Consider the following 18,258-nt stretch of genomic DNA (forward strand, 5'->3'; position numbering starts at 1 on the left):
GTGAAATTGGAAAATGAAAATAGATAAGGAAAATAATAAAAATACAATATAATGTTATTGAATTGAAAAATCTAGAGAAAATCAATATAATATTTCTTTGCAATAATTACTGTTCTTAGTAGTCATTTTAGAGAGTTTCTATTGAGACCTCCAAATCTGCTCACTTGACCTCACTCTATTATGAATTATTAAATGACATATATAACCTACTATAAAATGACTATTAAGGACAATAATTATACCAAAAAATTTGTTATATTTATTTTCTCTAGACTTTTCAATTCAATAATATCAGATTGCATTATTTATTATTTTCCCTATCTATTTTCATTTTCCAATTTCACTACATACTCATTAAAGCATTCATATATATTTAATAAGAAATAAAACTATGATTAAGATAAAAATGTATGATATGCATATTGAACGCATATTGGTCAGGGAGAACAAAATACATTGTATTATGACTTAAATCTAAATCTATCCATTATATTTGCAAAAAGAAGGGAAAAAAAAAAGAACTAGCAAATAAAAATAAATAAAAAATATTTAAATAATTAATCATGAGGTATAGAAAATAGAGAAACATTAAGAAAAAATGATTAATCTTTTTTTTTTTTGCACAGCTAAAAAAGAAAAAGTAAATAAAAAATCACATAATAATTCATGTTATTTTATTTTTATTAAATTTTAAAACTCAATACCGTGTGTTTGATTTTTTTTTATTGGATAAGAGATTTATGTTGTCTGATTAAGGAATAGAGATGTAATTAAGATTTATAGAGTAATTAAATCATTGAAATGACTAAGTTTTTTTTTATTATAAAGATCTTAGTTTGTTTGTAAATTATATGAGTGAGGTTATTTGAGGAACTTTAGTGAGGTTTAATGAGTAAATTTAGTATTTGAAAATTTGATAGGAGGTGTAAAAAACATAGAGGTCAAGTGAGTAAATTTGGAGGTTCCAATAGAAAAACTCTCATTTTATAGTACGTTGTATATGTCATTTAATAATTCAAAATAGAGTGAGGTCAAGTAAACAGATTTAGAGGTCCCAATAGAAACACTCTTTTTTTTTTATTCTTATTACTTCTTTCATAAGTACAGGAAAGATTACCAAAGAGGTACTACAACTCTTTTTTTTTTTTTTTTTTAAAGAGAGGTACTCTAACTCTAAACAGTATAAGTTCACATAAAAAAAAAAAAAAAAAACTCTAAACAGTATAAGTTTTTCCATTCTTTTCTTTTTCCAGGGTCCAAAAAAAAAAAAAAGGTGGTACTAGTTGGATCTCCAAATTTGTTATTTGGACCTCTTATACTTAGTACACCTCTAATTTACTTTTTATAATACTTGAAAAGCTGAGTAGACCTCCTTATTTTTACCAAAACACCCTTGAACATGAGATACAATAATCTGCTACTCTTACTTTTTATCTCTATCTTCAACCACGAAAAGAAGAATGAATTAAAATCACATGATATTGCTCTCTTATGAGTTTGTCTCTCCTCCACCAAAATTAATCAGAGGGTTGGTTCTTGATCTTGATATGTTGCTAGAATCACTTTGAATTTGCTAAAGGAATGATTTCAAGGGTTTTGGATTGGAAGATATAGTTATTGTTACTAGGGAAATTCAGAATTGATTTGTATGTGGCGAGCAGTGAAGTGAATTAGAAGTTTTATTTGAAAGTATTTTTCTTTCTTTCTTTCTTACTGCTTTTAAATTCAACTGGATCATGAGTGTTTCTTTCCTATTTCCTTATTATTTGTGTGGATTCGATCCTTTTCCATACAAATCTGGAATTAACTTTATTGGTAATTAATGTTTCTAAACTCTTTTTTTAAAAAAAATTAATGTTTCTAAACTAGGACCTAAACCAATTAGGAGTCTTTTTTTTTTGGTGGTTCTACTTGGACCTCTAATTTTTTCAATTATTAATAGATTTTATCAAGTCATATGAAAAGATAAATAAGGACAAAGTGAGAAAAAAAAAAAAAAAAAAAAAAAAAAATCTCTTCTTAGCTCCCCAAATATAACATTCAATTTAATTGTTTTTTTCTTTTTCCGGAATTTCCTTATATTGCCATATAGTTTTATAATTTACCTAAAAAAATTAAGTAAAAATAATAATTTCTATACATGTCTCATCATTTAATACAAAAATAAACTAAATTAATTGAATACTATGATTGAGTCTACAACACGAGTCGGCTTTTAAAACTATTTCTTTTCCTCCTTTTGTTATTACTGTTATTCTTCGTTCAATCCCATAATCCTTCTCTCTGCATACATAAATTTTTACTGCATTTTGATTTCTCAACTGGTAAAAGCCTGAAAGCTCTTTCGATCCCATTCCTTTCTCTCCCAATGGAAAAGCTCTATATACTTGTTCTTGTCTCTGTTCTCCTTTTGGTGCCAACAGCAACTGCTGCAGCAACCCAAGAAGGATCAGAGGACTGGGGCTATGTTGAAGTCAGACCCAGTAAGCAATTCATTCTATCTCATCTTTCTTTCTCTTTTGGTATTGCATCAGAAATGTCATTGAATTTGGTGTTCATCGCTGTTTGCTCTCTTTTGATTGGTTTTCACAGAAGCCCACATGTTCTGGTGGCTTTATAGAAGTCCTAACAGAGTTGAGGATCCCTCAAAGCCATGGCCAATCATTCTCTGGCTCCAAGGTGGACCTGTAAGTACTTTACCAATAATGATATGGAATGAGTGAATGTGAAAAAACCCAGAAAGGAAAACTCTTCATACTTCTTACAACCCAGAAATATTTTCATTTCTTCTTCGTTAATACAAAAAATAGGGAGCTTCAGGAGTTGGGATGGGGAACTTTCAAGAGGTTGGGCCATTGGACACCAATTTGAAGCCAAGGAATTCAACGTGGTTGCAAAAGGCAGATCTTTTATTTGTCGTAAGTCATCAAAAACAGAGTAACTCTAAGACCACTGAAATCTTTCATTTATTAATTTTGGTTTTTTGGTAAAATTTAGGATAACCCAGTTGGAACTGGATTCAGTTTTGTGGAGGACAACGCTCTGTTTGTGAAAAATGATGTGGAGGCAGCCACTGATTTGACAACATTACTGAAAGAGCTATTCAACAGAAATGAGAGCCTCCAGAAGAGTCCTCTGTTCATTGTGGCAGAGTCTTATGGAGGCAAATTTGCAGTGACTCTTGGACTTTCATCTCTAAAAGCCATTGAAGAAGGAACACTAAAGCTTAGACTTGGAGGTAAATAGTAACTAATTTTTAGTCCAATTGGAGAAAACCAAGATCCTTAAAATGATGAAACAGGAGATTTGATATTGCCTTCTGTATTTTAGGTGTTGCATTGGGAGACAGTTGGATCTCCCCGGAAGATTTTGTGGTACTTTCGTCTAGTTCTACTAGTTTGACCAATAATTCATTAATTTACTGGACTTTTACAGATTTATACTCGATTTCCAAGTGATATTTAAAGTATGGTTTTTATATATGCATAATTTAGCTTTCATGGGGTCCTCTTCTTAAAGACGTTTCACGGATTGATGATAATAGCTTGGAGAAATCAAACAGGTCCATTGATTAATTGATTTGGTCCAGTTTTGATTTGTAATATTTGACGTGAGAAAATGATGGATTTGGGAAGTGGCCAGATCTGAGATTTCTAGTGAAACCCATTTTGCTTAACAGTGTGGCTCAGCTGATCAAGCAGCAGATTAAGGATGGGAAATTAGGAGATGCAACTAATTCATGGATGCTACTTGAGAGCCTCATCAGATCCGGGAGTAACGACGTGGTAATTTTATTTTTCTTTTTTCATTTTTTTTTACCGAAATTCATGTGTCTAAATCTTAGTTGATTTTTCTTTCGCAGCACGTGCATATTGTAAGATGAAGGTTACATGTAGCTCACCACTTTCTTTTTTTTCATGATTGAGTTTCATATATTGTGATATTAATTTGCAGGATTTCTATAATTTCCTATTGGATTCAGGAATGGACCCATTGTCTTCTTTGACAACCACTGAAATGAATGTTGCACTGAAAAAATATACAAGATATCTAAATTCCTTGAGGAGGTCTTCATTAGCACCAGGTGGTAATGGAGATCTTGACACTTTGATGAATGGTGTCATTAAAAGGAAGCTTAAGATTATCCCAAACAATGTGACGTGAGTATATATGTATTACCATTTGCACTCTAGTAAATGTCTCACTTCATATTTGAAATTCACTCATTAAAAGTTCTTTCTTCAGTTGGGGAATGCAGTCCGACAATGTCTTTGAATCTATGATCGGAGACTTCATGAGACCCAGAATTGATGAGGTAATAATATGATTAATATGATATATAAAACAAATATTATCTTGCGTTCCAGAAATTTTCATCTAATTTTGTTCTATCTCTAAATTTAGTGTGGTCATCTAATTACTAAGTGAGTTTGGAGTTTGCGATCACCTGTCTCAAATTTAATTTAAGGGTAAAAGTTAGAAATGGTCCATGTGATTTGGGGTGATACTCAATATTAACTTTGTGGTTTTCAAAATGTTTAATTTTACCCTTGTGATTTGCTAAATTGATCAAAGTTGGTCCAAAAGCTAATTTTGACAAAAGCTTTGCCATCTGCAAGTCATGTGTAAGGATAAATTTGTCATCTCAATAAAAAAATAAAACAAAAACAAAAAAGTTAGAAATTTTATAGGAAATGAAATTGAAAATAAATAAAAACCAGAATTCCACAACCTCCTATTTCTTTAATTTTATTTTTCAAATAACATTTAATTCTTTTACTATTTTAAATTGAAATGACAAATTTATCCTTGCACATGGTTTTTGTCAAAAATAGCATTTAGACCAATATTAATTAGTTTCGCAAACCACAAGGGTAAAATTAAGTATTTTTAAATCACAAAGTTAATTTTGAGCATCATTCCAAATCACAAGGATTATTTATAACTTATACCCTTGATTTAATAATAGATGATTTAATAATAGATAATAAACTGTATATAAAACCAAAATAGCGACTTGCTTTGTATAATAAAACACAACTCTTAGGCTTGAGGGCAGCCGCACCAGCCCTTTATTCAAAAAAAAAAACACAACTCTTCAAATGTGAAATAAAAAATTACACCCACTCTAGAGGGCCAGGTTTCTAGCTTTTTTAATTATTTATTTGATTGCACTGAAATTTATGAAGATTCTGAAATTCTTCACATCGTTTTTATCATCCAATTGAGAAATGAAATTTGGGAAATGAACTCCCCTTTTGTCTATCAATGATTCGTTTCTCATATATGTATTCTTCTTGCCATCTACTCTACGACACTTCTGATTTGTCTTAAAGTAGAATCTTATTTTTGAGTCAATTTTTGATTTACTTATTCCTTTTTTTTTTTTTTTTGCAAGTTCTTTCCTTTTCATATTTCACGTAGGTTGATAATTACTCCATTCATATTTATCCATTTTGGACTTGAACAGGTTGATCAACTCCTTGCCAAAGGGGTCAACGTCACAGTATACAATGGGCAAGTAAGATTCGAGGAATCTTTTTTACGTAGCTTTCATGATTAAATATAAGGGCAAACCAATAAAATGTGCTAGGTTATTCTTCATGTTACAAGGAAGTGCTCTTGAGTGACTAATCGATCGTAACAATGATTAAACACTAATCATATTTACGACATCTACTCTACTCTAAGTAATGACCTAACATGGTGCCCCATGTGGGTGAATAATGTAGGTTGATCTCATATGCGCAACCAAGGGGACTGAAGCATGGGTTGAAAAGCTCAAGTAAAAACTCTCTATTCACCATTTTCGGAAAATATTCGTTACTTGAAATTCTTTCATTTTTGGTAAATGATTTTTTTTTTTTTCCAGGTGGGATGGACTCCAACAATTTCTGAACAAGAGTAGAACCCCTCTCTACTGTGGGAATGATAGATTTACCGGAGGATTTACCAGGTCGTACAAAAACCTTCACTTCTATTGGATTCTTGGAGCAGGACACTTTGTAAGTCAAAATTTACCCACCTACTCATAACCGTAATTGTTTTTACCCCCTCTATATCTGAATTAACTGTCGATGTCTTGTCAGTTGTCATTTCTTATCCTATTTTAAGGAGATTTTCCTATATACCCGCATTGTTTTGTACGTTAGTATTATTTCATTCATTCAAGAAAGAAAAAATTGAGTTTTACTTTGTCAATATTTTAACGAGACTACCCTATATCCTTATTGTTTTGTATGTTAATATTATTTTATTCATTTGGAAAAGAAAAGAGAGAAAATAATTGAGTTTACCCGGTAAGAATATTAACAAGACTACCCTGTATTCTCGCATTGTTTTGTATATAATTATTTTTTACAAAATATACATTTGCACATTGCCAAATTTTGAATTTTATTCTTGAATTTTAAGTTCGTGTGAAAAAGGATAAATCCATATGCATCGTTAGTTCTTGCATTGACCAAAAGAACTATGTAAATTAATGTATTGCTTTGTAACGCATGACGGTGACAATTATTGAGTACCATATACTTCATTATTTAATGGTGACAGTTTCGTACGATATATACTGAGAGAGTGGCAGGGCAATCAGAGAGGTCTGAGCAGTCAGAAGTGATCTGCAGACCACTCGTGTTCAGAAGACAGAGTCTGAGTCTTGCTGACCAAAGCCTGATATCATATTTATATAAATGCAGGTACCTGTGGATCAGCCCTGCATTGCTTTGAATATGGTGGCTGATATTACACAGTCATCTGCTGCTGCTTCTGCTTCCCCACATAGAAGAACAGAGGCTCCGTGATGTAGTAGCAGTTCTACAATAAGCAGACAAACAAAGAAAGAGGAAGAAGATGAAGAGGGTACAGAAGACAGGGACAGAGTCAACAAGCAAAAGTATACGTAATAACGACGTGTCGCACGCACACCTCATCCACTCATTAGTCTTTCACGGTGTTAGTTATTCCATATTACCAAAAGGCCACACCTTATACGTATTCTTGATGTATAGACACATTATTATATTATAGACAAACCCAATACATTAATGGCATTCTAAACAAGGAGAATATATATTTAGACGCGTACCGGTATGAACCTGTCTAAATTCTCTCTTATTTTTTTTTTTTTGATTAAAGATGAACTTTATTAATTCAACTGGAAATACATCCAATGGGGCAATAATTCTCAAGTGAGAACCCCATAACATAGCATCAATGACTTACATCTATAATTTCATGGAGCCAAGGAGGCCCAACTTCTTGGCAAAACATAGCTTGCACCATCTTCAATGCCCTTCTAGCAAGCGTAAGAGCGACTCGATTGTGACGCTTGCGTACGTGCTTCCAAGTAATTCGTTCAAATTGTGACATCAAATGGCGAATGGCATCCATCACTCCTCCAATGTCGCTGAGATCAAGTTCAGACTTCCCAAGTGCAGCAATTACGTTTGCTGCATCCCCCGCAATCACCAAATGCGTTACACCAAGTTGCTGGCAAAACTGCAAACCATGCCAGAGTGCCAAAGCTTCAATTGCCTGGGGTTTGAGCAAGGCAGCCATGGGCACTGCTAAAGCCCCTAATAAACCACCACCTCCAATTAAAGCCACTGCTCCCAACCCAATATTACCTGCCATACTATCACAAGCCCCATCAAAAAATAACGTAATCTCCTGCTCTGGCAAAACTCCTGCAGCAATATCAATAGAACCAATCTGCCCTTCCAAACCAAATCTACTTCCTAAAGAATTTTCTTTGCTGCCCATCGTCACCCCCGCAAATTCACCCTGCCAATCCACACATTTATTCACAAGTTGCTGGGGTTGCAGACCCTGTTTCCCATGCAAAACCTCATTCCTATCTTTCCATATCCACCAACAAATTAACGCAAAAAGTTCCAGTTCCCTTGGTACCCCCTCCTTAGCCACTAGAGCAAGAAGGTCAGCAAAGCAACTCAATCTCCAGCTTTTATAAACCCCATTCAGCCAACTTAGTTTCCAGATCTTCCTAACTACAGGACATTCCCACAAGCTATGCAAAATAGACTCCTCCTGGCCACCACATCTACCACAGCCCTTTTGAGGACAGATCTTGCGTTTAAACAAACGCTCAGCACAAGGCAGAAAGGCATGGCAAGCTCTCCACAAAAACAGCTTGACCTTGTTCGGAACCGACAGATTCCAAATGAGACTCCACACATTAACGGAGTTTGAATCAACATGCCTACTACCACTACTCGATCCCCTTTCCATCCTTTTTAATTCCATCCCAAACCAGTACCCGGATTTGACAGAGTATCTCCCATCCTCATTGAAATGTCACACAGCCACATCACCCCTACTGCCTTCACACAAAGGGATGGCCAAGATTTTCTCTACATCCACCGAAAAAAAATGCTGCTTTATGAAATCAATGTTCCACATACCTGGCTGGCTCATAAGTTCACAAACTCTCGCATTGACATCCATAAAGCGCGGTGTGATAACTTTGAATGTCCACGGCGCCGGCAACCACTTGTCTCCCCAAATTCTGACATTCTCTCCTGACCCAATCCGCCATCTGATACCAGCACAAAGCAAATCTTTTCCCCAAACCAAACTTCTCCACACAAATGAAGGCTTGGAACCCTAGCTCGCTGATGCCCAGTCCCCGTTACAAACATACTTGTCTTGAAGAATTCTGTTAACTAAAGAGTCTAGGTTCAACACAATTCTCCAGAGTGTCTTTGCTAGCAAGGCCTGGTTAAAACCTTCCAGGTCTCTAAAACCCAATCCCCCTCCTTTTTATTCAAACAAAGCAACTCCCACTTGCACCAATGTATGCCTCTCTTATTGCCGCTCTTTCCCCACCAGAATTTAGCTACTTTGGACTGATATGAGCGACAGATACCTTTGGATAGCCGAAACACTGACATGGAGTACGATAGTATGGCTTGTGCAACAGCCTTAACAAGCACAAATTTCCCTGCCATAGATAACAGCTTTGAATGCCAACCCTTCAAATGGAAATCAAGCCTCTCTTATTTAAATTCTCTCTTATTTACTTAAATTTAGCAATTTAAATATTTTTTTTTTTTTTTTGAGGAATCATATGTTCCAATAAATCAACGACGTCACTGCGTCAAGCTAGAGGGGTTCAGAAACCACTCATAATACAAGATGAGGCACAATATAGACTACAACAAAACAGCCAAGACTCCTAGCCAAAAAACTAAAAACCTAAAGGAACTGCAAGGAAAATAAAGCCTCCCTAACACTACCTTATCCAAAGTCGACAAGAATAGGACTAGGGAACAAAATGCAAAACAAAAGAAATAAATCGCAAGCCTACACAACCCGGAACAAAGCAACCATGACTAAACATTAACGCCTAAGACCCATTGGTGTACGTCTCCGCAAACATCACAGCCAAAGCTTCATTAACGACAGTGTAGGCCTGCAGCCCTAGCCCTCTTGAGATAGGACTTGCCCAGCAGGCTGCCCCCCATCATCCACCCCTGAAATAGGTGCAGAGACAACCTTGGGCTTGTTCCGATGACCACGGGGTCTGCCCTTCTTCTTTGGAAGCTTACCATCAGTAACTGGGACCTCGACTAAGCCATCAGAAAGCTTCACCCGCTTCCCATCTTCGAACCACTCCTCCTCACGAAGCCTCCTCACACCCAACACCCTAGAAGGGCATCCAAAAAAGCCAGCAGCCTCTCCTTCCAGCCTAGCTGATCCAGAGCCCAACCCCACAGCGCTAGGCAAACCCAGCAAAACCGGCCCAACAACAGTAGTCAAACCCAGCCCGGCAGTCAACCCTAATTTGAAAGTAGGGTTTCCCGCCGGAAAACACGGGCTGACCATCTTCGTCCCCACCACTTGCTGTGTTTCCTCAGCCTGCACTGCACCAGAGGCCGGCGCCAGAACCATCTCCTCCGACTCCAGTGGTACCACACCAGCGAGCGACACCGGCAAGGTTTCGACCGTAGCATTCGACGACGACAAAGCCACCGCCTTCTGCAAAACCAAACCCGGCTCCTCCACAGCCGCCTCCTTCACCAGCTTCCGGTCACACTCCCCTCCACCATGGGTGAAAAAGCCACAACCCTTACAGATCCCACGACATTTCTCAAACCGGAATTCAAGTGCCACCGAGATCTCCAGCGTGAAGCAGACCGTACGTCGAGCCCAGACACAGTGGCGCACATCAAAGATCAGCCTGATCCTTTGGGTGGCATCCTTCCTTTGCAACGCCACTTGATCGGCCTTCACAAAAGTACCCATCAAGTTGCCAATCCGGGTAAGAGCCCGCTCGTTACGCATGGCTACTCTCAGGCCCGTCACCGCCACCCACACCTCCAGAAAGTGCAGAGGAACCTCTGACGAAGCCCCAAGAACATCATAATCTGCCAGCAGTAGCATTGAATTGCTGTAATACCATGGGCCACCATGAAGAACTCGGTTCTTCACTTCCTGCTCCTTGAATTGGAACACGAAGAGCCCCCCTCCTTTTCACGGATCAGGACCCTTCCATTCATTCGCCAAATTCCGGACATCGCTGCCGAGAACGACGGAATAATCACCAGTTTCTTGGTTAGCAGACGTCCACACAGGTAAAAGAATGGATCGCAGATCGCATCCCCGCCCCCATCTAGGCTCACTACGGCCTCCTCCGACAAGGCGAGAGACGTCGCCTCTCCCTCCGCCGTCATCGCCGCAACAAACTCGATCAGTCGTTCAGCTAGGGAGAAAACCCTAGCAGAGCAAAAGTCGACTTTTTTTCTTTATTCCTATTCAGCAATTTAAATATTTGATTTAACTATTCAAAGTTAAATAAATCAACTTTCAAATATTATCTCTGCAAAAAAAAAAATCAATAGAAACATAAATCGTTTACTTATTCGATTGCATTAAATAAATAAATAATTCTCGTGAAAGTTACTAGTGTCAGTAATATTAGCTCATCTGCAACAATATAAAGGTTTAGTACCCAGTCCTGACACATGATTTTTTTTTTTTGAAGAAAAAGGAGGAAATTTTATTACTAGATATGAATAGAATCGTACATGAGGGCATCTGAGATGAACTCTGGAGCATTAACAAACCAATCAACATGGACATTGGTCTCATAACTAAAACTAGGAGTCTATGTGCGACAATATTAGCCTGTCTATGTTAGAATAAAAGTGGACCTATCATCATCTATATTCAATTTACAAATTGGATTGGAATTTTGTCCATAAATAGGAGTTGTATGTTAAGTACAAAACCTAGGAACCTATTGAGTTAATTATATCAGCTCATAGGTTAGGAATCCATTAGTTGGATTACATTGTAATTCGACTTAGTGTTGTATTAGGTTTTCTAGTTGTTGGTGACTTGGTTTCTAAGAAACACCTTTATGGGAGGATTCTTAGGATCATAACCAATATATATAGGAAGTGTTGGTCCTTGCTCTCTCTGTTAAAAAAGCATTAAGTCTTGCCCCATAGAAAGAGCATAAATTCAGAGCTGAGGAGAAGATCAACTTGTGTTCGTCGTCAAGATCGTTTAGTGCTTCTACAATGGCTCCTAACACCGAAGAAGGTTAGCTCATAAACTTGTATTTTGGTTCATGTGGCATTGGTTAATATTCAGTGTGTTTATGTACTTGTGAATTGGTCATGGGATTGTTTTGCTCATTCAGTCTAACAAATGGTATCAAAGCATCAGGTTTTCACAAACATAAATCAATTTTGATTAATCAATTTTTTGGAAGAACCAAAATTTTAATTTCAGCAAAAACCTATAATTTTACTCTAAACCTTGCTAAAGAAAAACAGGCCACGAATGGGTCAAAATTTTAAAAGGATCTTTTCGGCCCAAACCCGCAGTCGCTGACCCGGACCCAAACTCCATTTAGAACCCCTTTGCAGAGGACCGTTATACCCTAACGGTCATATTTGCTTTGGGGATTTAGGGTTTTTGGTCTGAGATTGAAAGCGCAGAGGATGTTTATATCCTCCATGGAATTCATGACTCCAAACGCTGCGGATTAAGAGGTCGAATTGATCGATTGCTGTTTCTGGTTGAAAATCATGCTTCCGCGATAAAGTTTTGCAGCAAATTAAGAATGAACAAGGTTAGAATTCTGGAAATTTGGGTTTTAATAATTTTGAATGTTTTTTTTATCATCGTAATATACAAGAACAATAGAGGCATTCCCGGCGTGCACCTAGGCTAGAGTAGATGGTGACCGGATGAAACTTAATTTTCAGAATTTGTTTTTGTGATGTGATGGTTTCCAGAATGAACTTGAATATCTTGATGTTTTGATATGATTGTTTTATATGTTGTAAAATTTCTATAATTGGTGATCTGCGATGGTATAATATGACATGTGATTAAGTCGATCTCCCTGTACATGCTTGTTATGCTAAAAGTTGCAGATTGAAAGGAAATTTTTCATGGTCTGTGAATTTAAATGGTCAAGTGGATATGTTGCACAAAGTGATTATCTGCTTGTTATTCAAAATTCATTAAGATGAAGAAAAGATCAGAAACTTGTGTTTTACTTTTAAACTATATATGTATATTGTCTTCCAAAGAAGTTTGAGCTATATGGTTTAAAAGTGGAACAGCATTATGCATAATTTTGAGTTCAATCTTGGATTCTAGGGACTTTTCTTCTGTCATAATGATGTTGATTGTCTTTAGAATAATATGAATTCACTGCTTGTGGCATAATGATTGAGGAACCTCCAGAATATCATGTTTTCTGCTATAAAAGTGATGCTTGATATTGGCTACAGTTTTGGGGCTAAAAAATTACTTTATTTTGGTTACAAGTTGTTTATGTTTTCTGCTTGTGTGTTTATATGAACTGCTTTAGAATTAACACATGGATGCAGAACATTTTTTGACAAAGCTTGTTTTTGAGAACTGTTGAAAACTAAAACTTACTTTTTCTTTTGTTTTGCTCCCTAGGAATCACCTACATGAATTTGAATAACATCCAGATGCTTACTGGATCAAACTTTAAGGCCTGGAAGAGTGGTGTAGAGTTCTACATGATGATGCATGAAAACATGGACTTGTGTTTTACTGATATAGAACCCTATGGAATAGATGCCAATAGCTCACCTAATGAGAAGAAGTATTATCGAGACTGGCATAGGGAAAATAATAGAGCTAAGAATGTGATGAGGACTACCATGACTGACTATGAGGGGTAGCATAGATGAACCAGCCTTAGCAGTTGATTATATGGATGTCATAGCTGAGAAGTTTAAGGACAACAATAAGGCTGAGGCAGCAAGGCTCTCTAAGGAGATGAATGAGCTAAAATACACTAGTAGTGGAGGAGTTAGGCAACATATTCTGAAGCTTACTGAGTTAAATGCTAGACTCAGGGATCTCGACTTGGGAGTGAAGGATGACCAGCTTGTTCACAATGCCTTAGATTCTCTGCCACCTAGCTTCAATACATTGAGAACTAGCTACAATGCACAGAAGGAGAGCTGGACCTTGAATGAGCTTATTGCCATCTGTGTGGATGAAGAGAGTAGAATGAAGAAGGAGAAACAGCCCTCAACCTCAGTCAATCTAGTTGAAAAGCCAAAGAAACAGAACAAATTCAAGCCTAAGAAAACTATAGCTAAGCCATCAGGAAATACTGCAGCAGCTAAAGTCAACAAGCCATTTAAGTTCAAGTGCTACTTTTGTAAGAAAGTAGGACACATGAAGAAGGACTGTACAGGTTTTAAGGTATGACTTGTGAAAAAGGGTAAGATTGATTTATTTGATCATTTAGAAACTTTTTCCTTAGAAGTTAATTTTGTTAACATTGAACCTCATTCTTATTAGTTAGATAGTGGCAGTCCCTTACATATCACGAATTCTTTGCAAGGATTCATAAGGAAGAGGAAGCCAAGAAGTGATGAAGCTAACATTTGCGTTGGGAATGGAATGAGGGTTGCAGTCAAGGTAGTAGGATCCTTAAGACTAGATTTGGGATTAGGAAATTTTCTAGTTCTAGATAGTGTTTATTATATTCCCTCAATTAAGAGGAATTTGCTTTTAGTTAGTCTTTTGGTTAAAAGTGGATGTAATTTTTACATTGGTTCTAATGGAATAAAAATTGTCAAGGATTCTCTTGATTTCTTACTTAAAGACTATTCTATTTTTGGTTCTGGTGTTATTGTGAATGATTATTTTAGATTGAATTGTTCATTAGGTCAACAAGAAACTTTACTTGTTGAAAATAACAGTAACACATCAATCATAAACACCATTACTGGTGTAAAAAGAACCCTGCATAATGAAAAATCTGCATATTTGTGGCACAGGAGACTTGGCCACATATCAAAAGATAGATTGAAAGTACTTGTGAAAAATAAAACACTTCCAGAATTATACTTTGATGATCTTGAAAACTGTATTGAATGTTATAAAGAAAAAATGACAAACTTAAGAAAGAAAAATGCCAACAGAAGTAAGAAACTGGTGGAATTAATCCATACAGTTATATGTGGACCTTTTAGACACAAGACAATATGTGGAAACATTTACTTCATTACTTTTATAGACGATTTTTCCAGGTATAGCTACATCTACTTACTGTCAGAAAAATTACAATCACTTGAGGCTTTTAAAATTTTCAAAACTGAGGTTGAACATCAACTGGACTTGAAAATTAAGGTTGTGATCAGGTCTGATAGGGGGGGGAGAGTTTTATGGCAAATATACTGAGCAAGGACAACAAAAGGGTCCTTTTGCATTATATCTGCAAAGTGTAGGCATAAAGGCTCAGTATACAACACCATATAATCCCCAACAAAATGGGGTAGCTGAAAGGAAAAATAGAACTCTATTAAACATGGTAAGAAGTATGATGTGTACTTCTGGATTGCCAAAAATGCTTTGGGGAGAAGCTTTAAGAACTGCAAATTACCTTTGCAACAGATCCCCAAGCAAAGCTGTAGATAAAACACCATTGGTGCGGTAGGCAACCAAGTTTACACCATTGTCATGTTTGGGGATGTAAAGCTGAAGCAAGGATTTATAATCCAAATTTAGGAAAGCTTGATCCAAAGTCTGTAACTTGTCATTTTATTGGCTACTGTGAAACGTCTAAAGGCTATAAACTTTATTCACCTTATCATTCACCCAGAGTTTTTGAAACTCATCAAGTTAAATTTTTAGGTGAAAGTGTCTGCAATACAAATTTTGAGGACTTGTCCTCAGATTTTGAAGAAATTGTAGAAAATGTGGATAATATAGCAGTATTGCCAAGCATTCAAAATAATTTATTAAACTCAGGATTGGCTCAAAGTCAAAATCTAGTTGAAGGTCAAAATGTTGTAGATGAAAATTTAGAGGCTAATGATCATGATTCTGAAATGGCTGAATTAGACTTAGGGCAGGGGCAAGAGCAAGTGACTCAAACTGAACCTCAACTCGAACCTCAGCCACAACCTGAACCTCAACCTCAACCTGAGCCACAACAAAATCAAGTTGTGCAACCTCGAAGATCACAGAGAGTGAGGAAACCAAGGTTTGGAGGGGAGGATGACATTTATGAGGTATACCTAAATGAAGTTGAGTCTGCATTGTCAGATGACAATGATCCCACTAGCTAGTTTTAAACAAGCCACTGGAAGTAGAGATTCTGATGCTTGGACTGAAGCAATGATTGCAGAGCTTGAGTCTATGTACAAGAATGGAGCTTGGGAGCTAGTGAAGCCAAAAGAAAATCATAAACCGATTGGCTGTAAATGGGTTTTTAAAAACAAGAGAGATGCCAGTGGAAACATAGAAAGACATAAAGCTAGACTAGTTGCTAAAGGTTTCACACAGAAGGAAGGGATAGATTTTACAGAAACCTTCTCACCTGTTTCAACTAAAGATTCATTTAGAATCATAATGGCTCTAGTAGCTCACTATGACATGGAATTACATCAGATGGATGTAAAAACAACCTTCTTAAATGGAGAGCTGGAGGAAGAGATCTTCATGGCACAGCCTGAAGGTTTCATTGAACCAAGAAAAGAAAATATGGTCTGTAAGCTTAAGAAATCTATTTATGGACTCAAACAAGCTAGTAGGCAGTGGTATAAGAAATTCGACTCAGTGGTTTCATCGTTTGGATTTTCTAAAAATCTTGTCGATGAATGTGTTTATCTTAAAGTTGTTGGAAATAATTTTATCTTTCTTATCCTGTATGTAGATGACATTCTCCTTGCTAGCAGTAATGTGAAATTTCTTAAAGATACTAAAGCCTTCTTGTCAAGTAATTTTGACATGAAGGACCTAGGAGAAGCATTATATGTGCTAGGAATTGAGATTAAGAGAGATAGAAAGCAGGGATTGTTGGGATTATCTCAACAAAATTATATTTCAAAAATTCTGAAAATATTTGGAATGGAAACCTGTGCTAATGGTGAAGTTCCAATGTCTAAGGGAGATAAACTAACAAAAAATCAGTGTCCTAAAACTGATATTGAGAAAACTGAAATGGAGTCAATACCATATGCTAGGCTAGTAGGGAGTTTGATGTATGCACAAGTCTGTACAAGGCCAGACTTGTCTTTTGCAGTTGGAATGCTATCCAGGTTTCAGTCAAATCCTGGACATGAGCATTGGACAGCTGGTAAGAAGGTTCTAAGGTACCTGCAAAGGACCAAAGACCATATGCTTGTGTATAAACGTGTGAAAAAGCTTGAATTAGTTGGTTTTACTGATTCTGACTTTGCTGGGAATTATCCTACATCTATGAAGTCAACCTGTGGCTATGTTTATTTGCTAGCAGGTGGTGCAGTAGCTTGGAAAACAATGAAACAATGATTGATAGCTGCTTCCACCATGCAGGCAGAGGTGATAGCTATATATGAAGGAGTGTGTGAGGGATTGTGGATCAGAAATTTTATTTTGGAGACTAAAGTGTTGAGTGATCTTATAACTGGAAGTTTGAAGGTGTTTTGTGATAATGAGGCTGTTGTGTTCTTCAGTAAGAATAGCAAAAGGTCAAATAACTCTAAGCATATAGACCTGAAGTTTTACAGTATCAGGAAAAGAGTTAAAGATGGTGAAGTTGAAATCTCGGACATCAAGACTGGTGATCAGCTTGCTGATCCATTTACTAAGGCATTGTCAGTAGCAGCTTTTAAAGAGCATTCCAAGAATATGAGAATTCTGTCGAGTTTTGAAGATGCTTAAGTTCAGTGGGAGCAAAATGTTTTGAGAAAATTATTTTTCAGTTTAGTTTTGTTTTTGCTCGGTTCTTGATTTTCTGTTTTGAGTTATGTAACAGGAAACATTGTACTTCATGTTTTGACTTAATAAAATGAGGTATTTTCAGTTGATGTTTTGACAGCCTTATTTATTCAATTTGGTAAATTTATGGTTGTTGTATTTTATCAGTTCAGTTCAAGTGGATTGTTATATATGCATATATTCAGTAAAAAGCAAACACTGATCCACTGTGTGTAAAGAAATTGTGTTTGCATTGTGATTTTGATATTCAAAATACTTAGGTTGGACTGTTATCAAATAACAACTGCAGTTTGATATATAATGTTATTTGATTGCATCACATTAAGTTGAATTCATGTGAAGTGCAGAAACTGTTGCTTTGTGGTCTGGAACGAGTATGCTCATTTGAACATGCCTATTTCTTGATTCTGCAATGGTTATGCATTTTGACAGAATTGAATGGATTTAAGGTACACCTACATCTCAGTGAACACTTCAGCTATTTCTGGAAAATTTTCTTGATTCAGTTTGTATAGACAATGATGGTCCAAGTGGGAGAATGTTAGAATAAAAGTGGACCTATGATCATCTATATTCAGTTTACAAATTGGATTGGGATTTTGTCCATAAATAGGAGTTGTATGTTAAGTACAAAACCTAGGAACCTATTGAGTTAATTATATCAGCTCATAGGTTAGGAATCCATTAGTTGGATTACATTGTAATTCGACTTAGTGTTGCATTAGGTTTTCTAGTTGTTGGTGACTTGGTTTCTAAGAAACACCTTTATGGGAGGATTCTTAGGATCATAACCAATATATATAGGAAGTGTTGGTCCCTGCTCTCTCTGTTAAAAAAGCATCAAGTCCTGCCCCATAGAAGGAGCTTAAATTCAGAGCTGAGGAGAAGATCAACTTGTGTTCGTCGTCAAGATCGTTTAGTGCTTCTGCAATGACTCCCAACACCGAAGAAGGTTAGCTCATAAACTTGTATTTTGGTTCATGTGGCATTGGTTAATATTCAGTGTGTTTATGTTCTTGTGAG

At 36.4% G+C, this 18,258-nt stretch overlaps 1 protein-coding gene across 2 annotated transcripts; it reads left to right on the forward strand.

Annotated features, from left to right (window-relative positions):
* Window positions 1-2,200: 2,200 nt before the first annotated feature.
* On the forward strand, window positions 2,201-7,072 carry LOC133732496 (serine carboxypeptidase-like 51). 2 transcript variants are annotated; one of them, XM_062160060.1, is made up of 13 exons: window positions 2,201-2,483; window positions 2,593-2,687; window positions 2,811-2,918; window positions 2,998-3,238; window positions 3,331-3,374; window positions 3,495-3,562; window positions 3,680-3,785; window positions 3,955-4,160; window positions 4,246-4,315; window positions 5,471-5,521; window positions 5,733-5,785; window positions 5,873-6,005; window positions 6,699-7,072. In XM_062160060.1, exons 1-13 carry the CDS (start codon window positions 2,369-2,371, stop codon window positions 6,801-6,803), a joined length of 1,395 nt encoding a protein of 464 aa, XP_062016044.1. In that variant the 5' UTR covers window positions 2,201-2,368; the 3' UTR covers window positions 6,804-7,072. The 2 variants fall into 2 exon arrangements, with proteins under 2 accessions (XP_062016044.1, XP_062016045.1); XM_062160061.1 differs by lacking the exon at window positions 2,201-2,483 and having other exon boundaries at window positions 2,654-2,687; window positions 3,008-3,238.
* The last annotated feature ends 11,186 nt before the right edge of the window (window positions 7,073-18,258 follow it).

This window comes from Rosa rugosa, chromosome 2, assembly GCF_958449725.1.
Source record: "Rosa rugosa chromosome 2, drRosRugo1.1, whole genome shotgun sequence".
NCBI lineage: Eukaryota > Viridiplantae > Streptophyta > Magnoliopsida > Rosales > Rosaceae > Rosa > Rosa rugosa.

What these genes read in the sequence shown, in the direction of transcription:
- LOC133732496 (XM_062160060.1), top strand. Translation starts at nt 2,369, where the DNA reads ATGGAAAAGCTCTATATACTTGTTCTTGTCTCTGTTCTCCTTTTGGTG. An exon ending in ACTAAAGCTTAGACTTGGAG is followed by an intron (nt 3,239 to 3,330) that starts GTAAATAGTAAC and finishes TCTGTATTTTAG; the next exon opens with GTGTTGCATTGGGAGACAGT. An exon ending in ATTATCCCAAACAATGTGAC is followed by an intron (nt 4,161 to 4,245) that starts GTGAGTATATAT and finishes TTCTTTCTTCAG; the next exon opens with TTGGGGAATGCAGTCCGACA.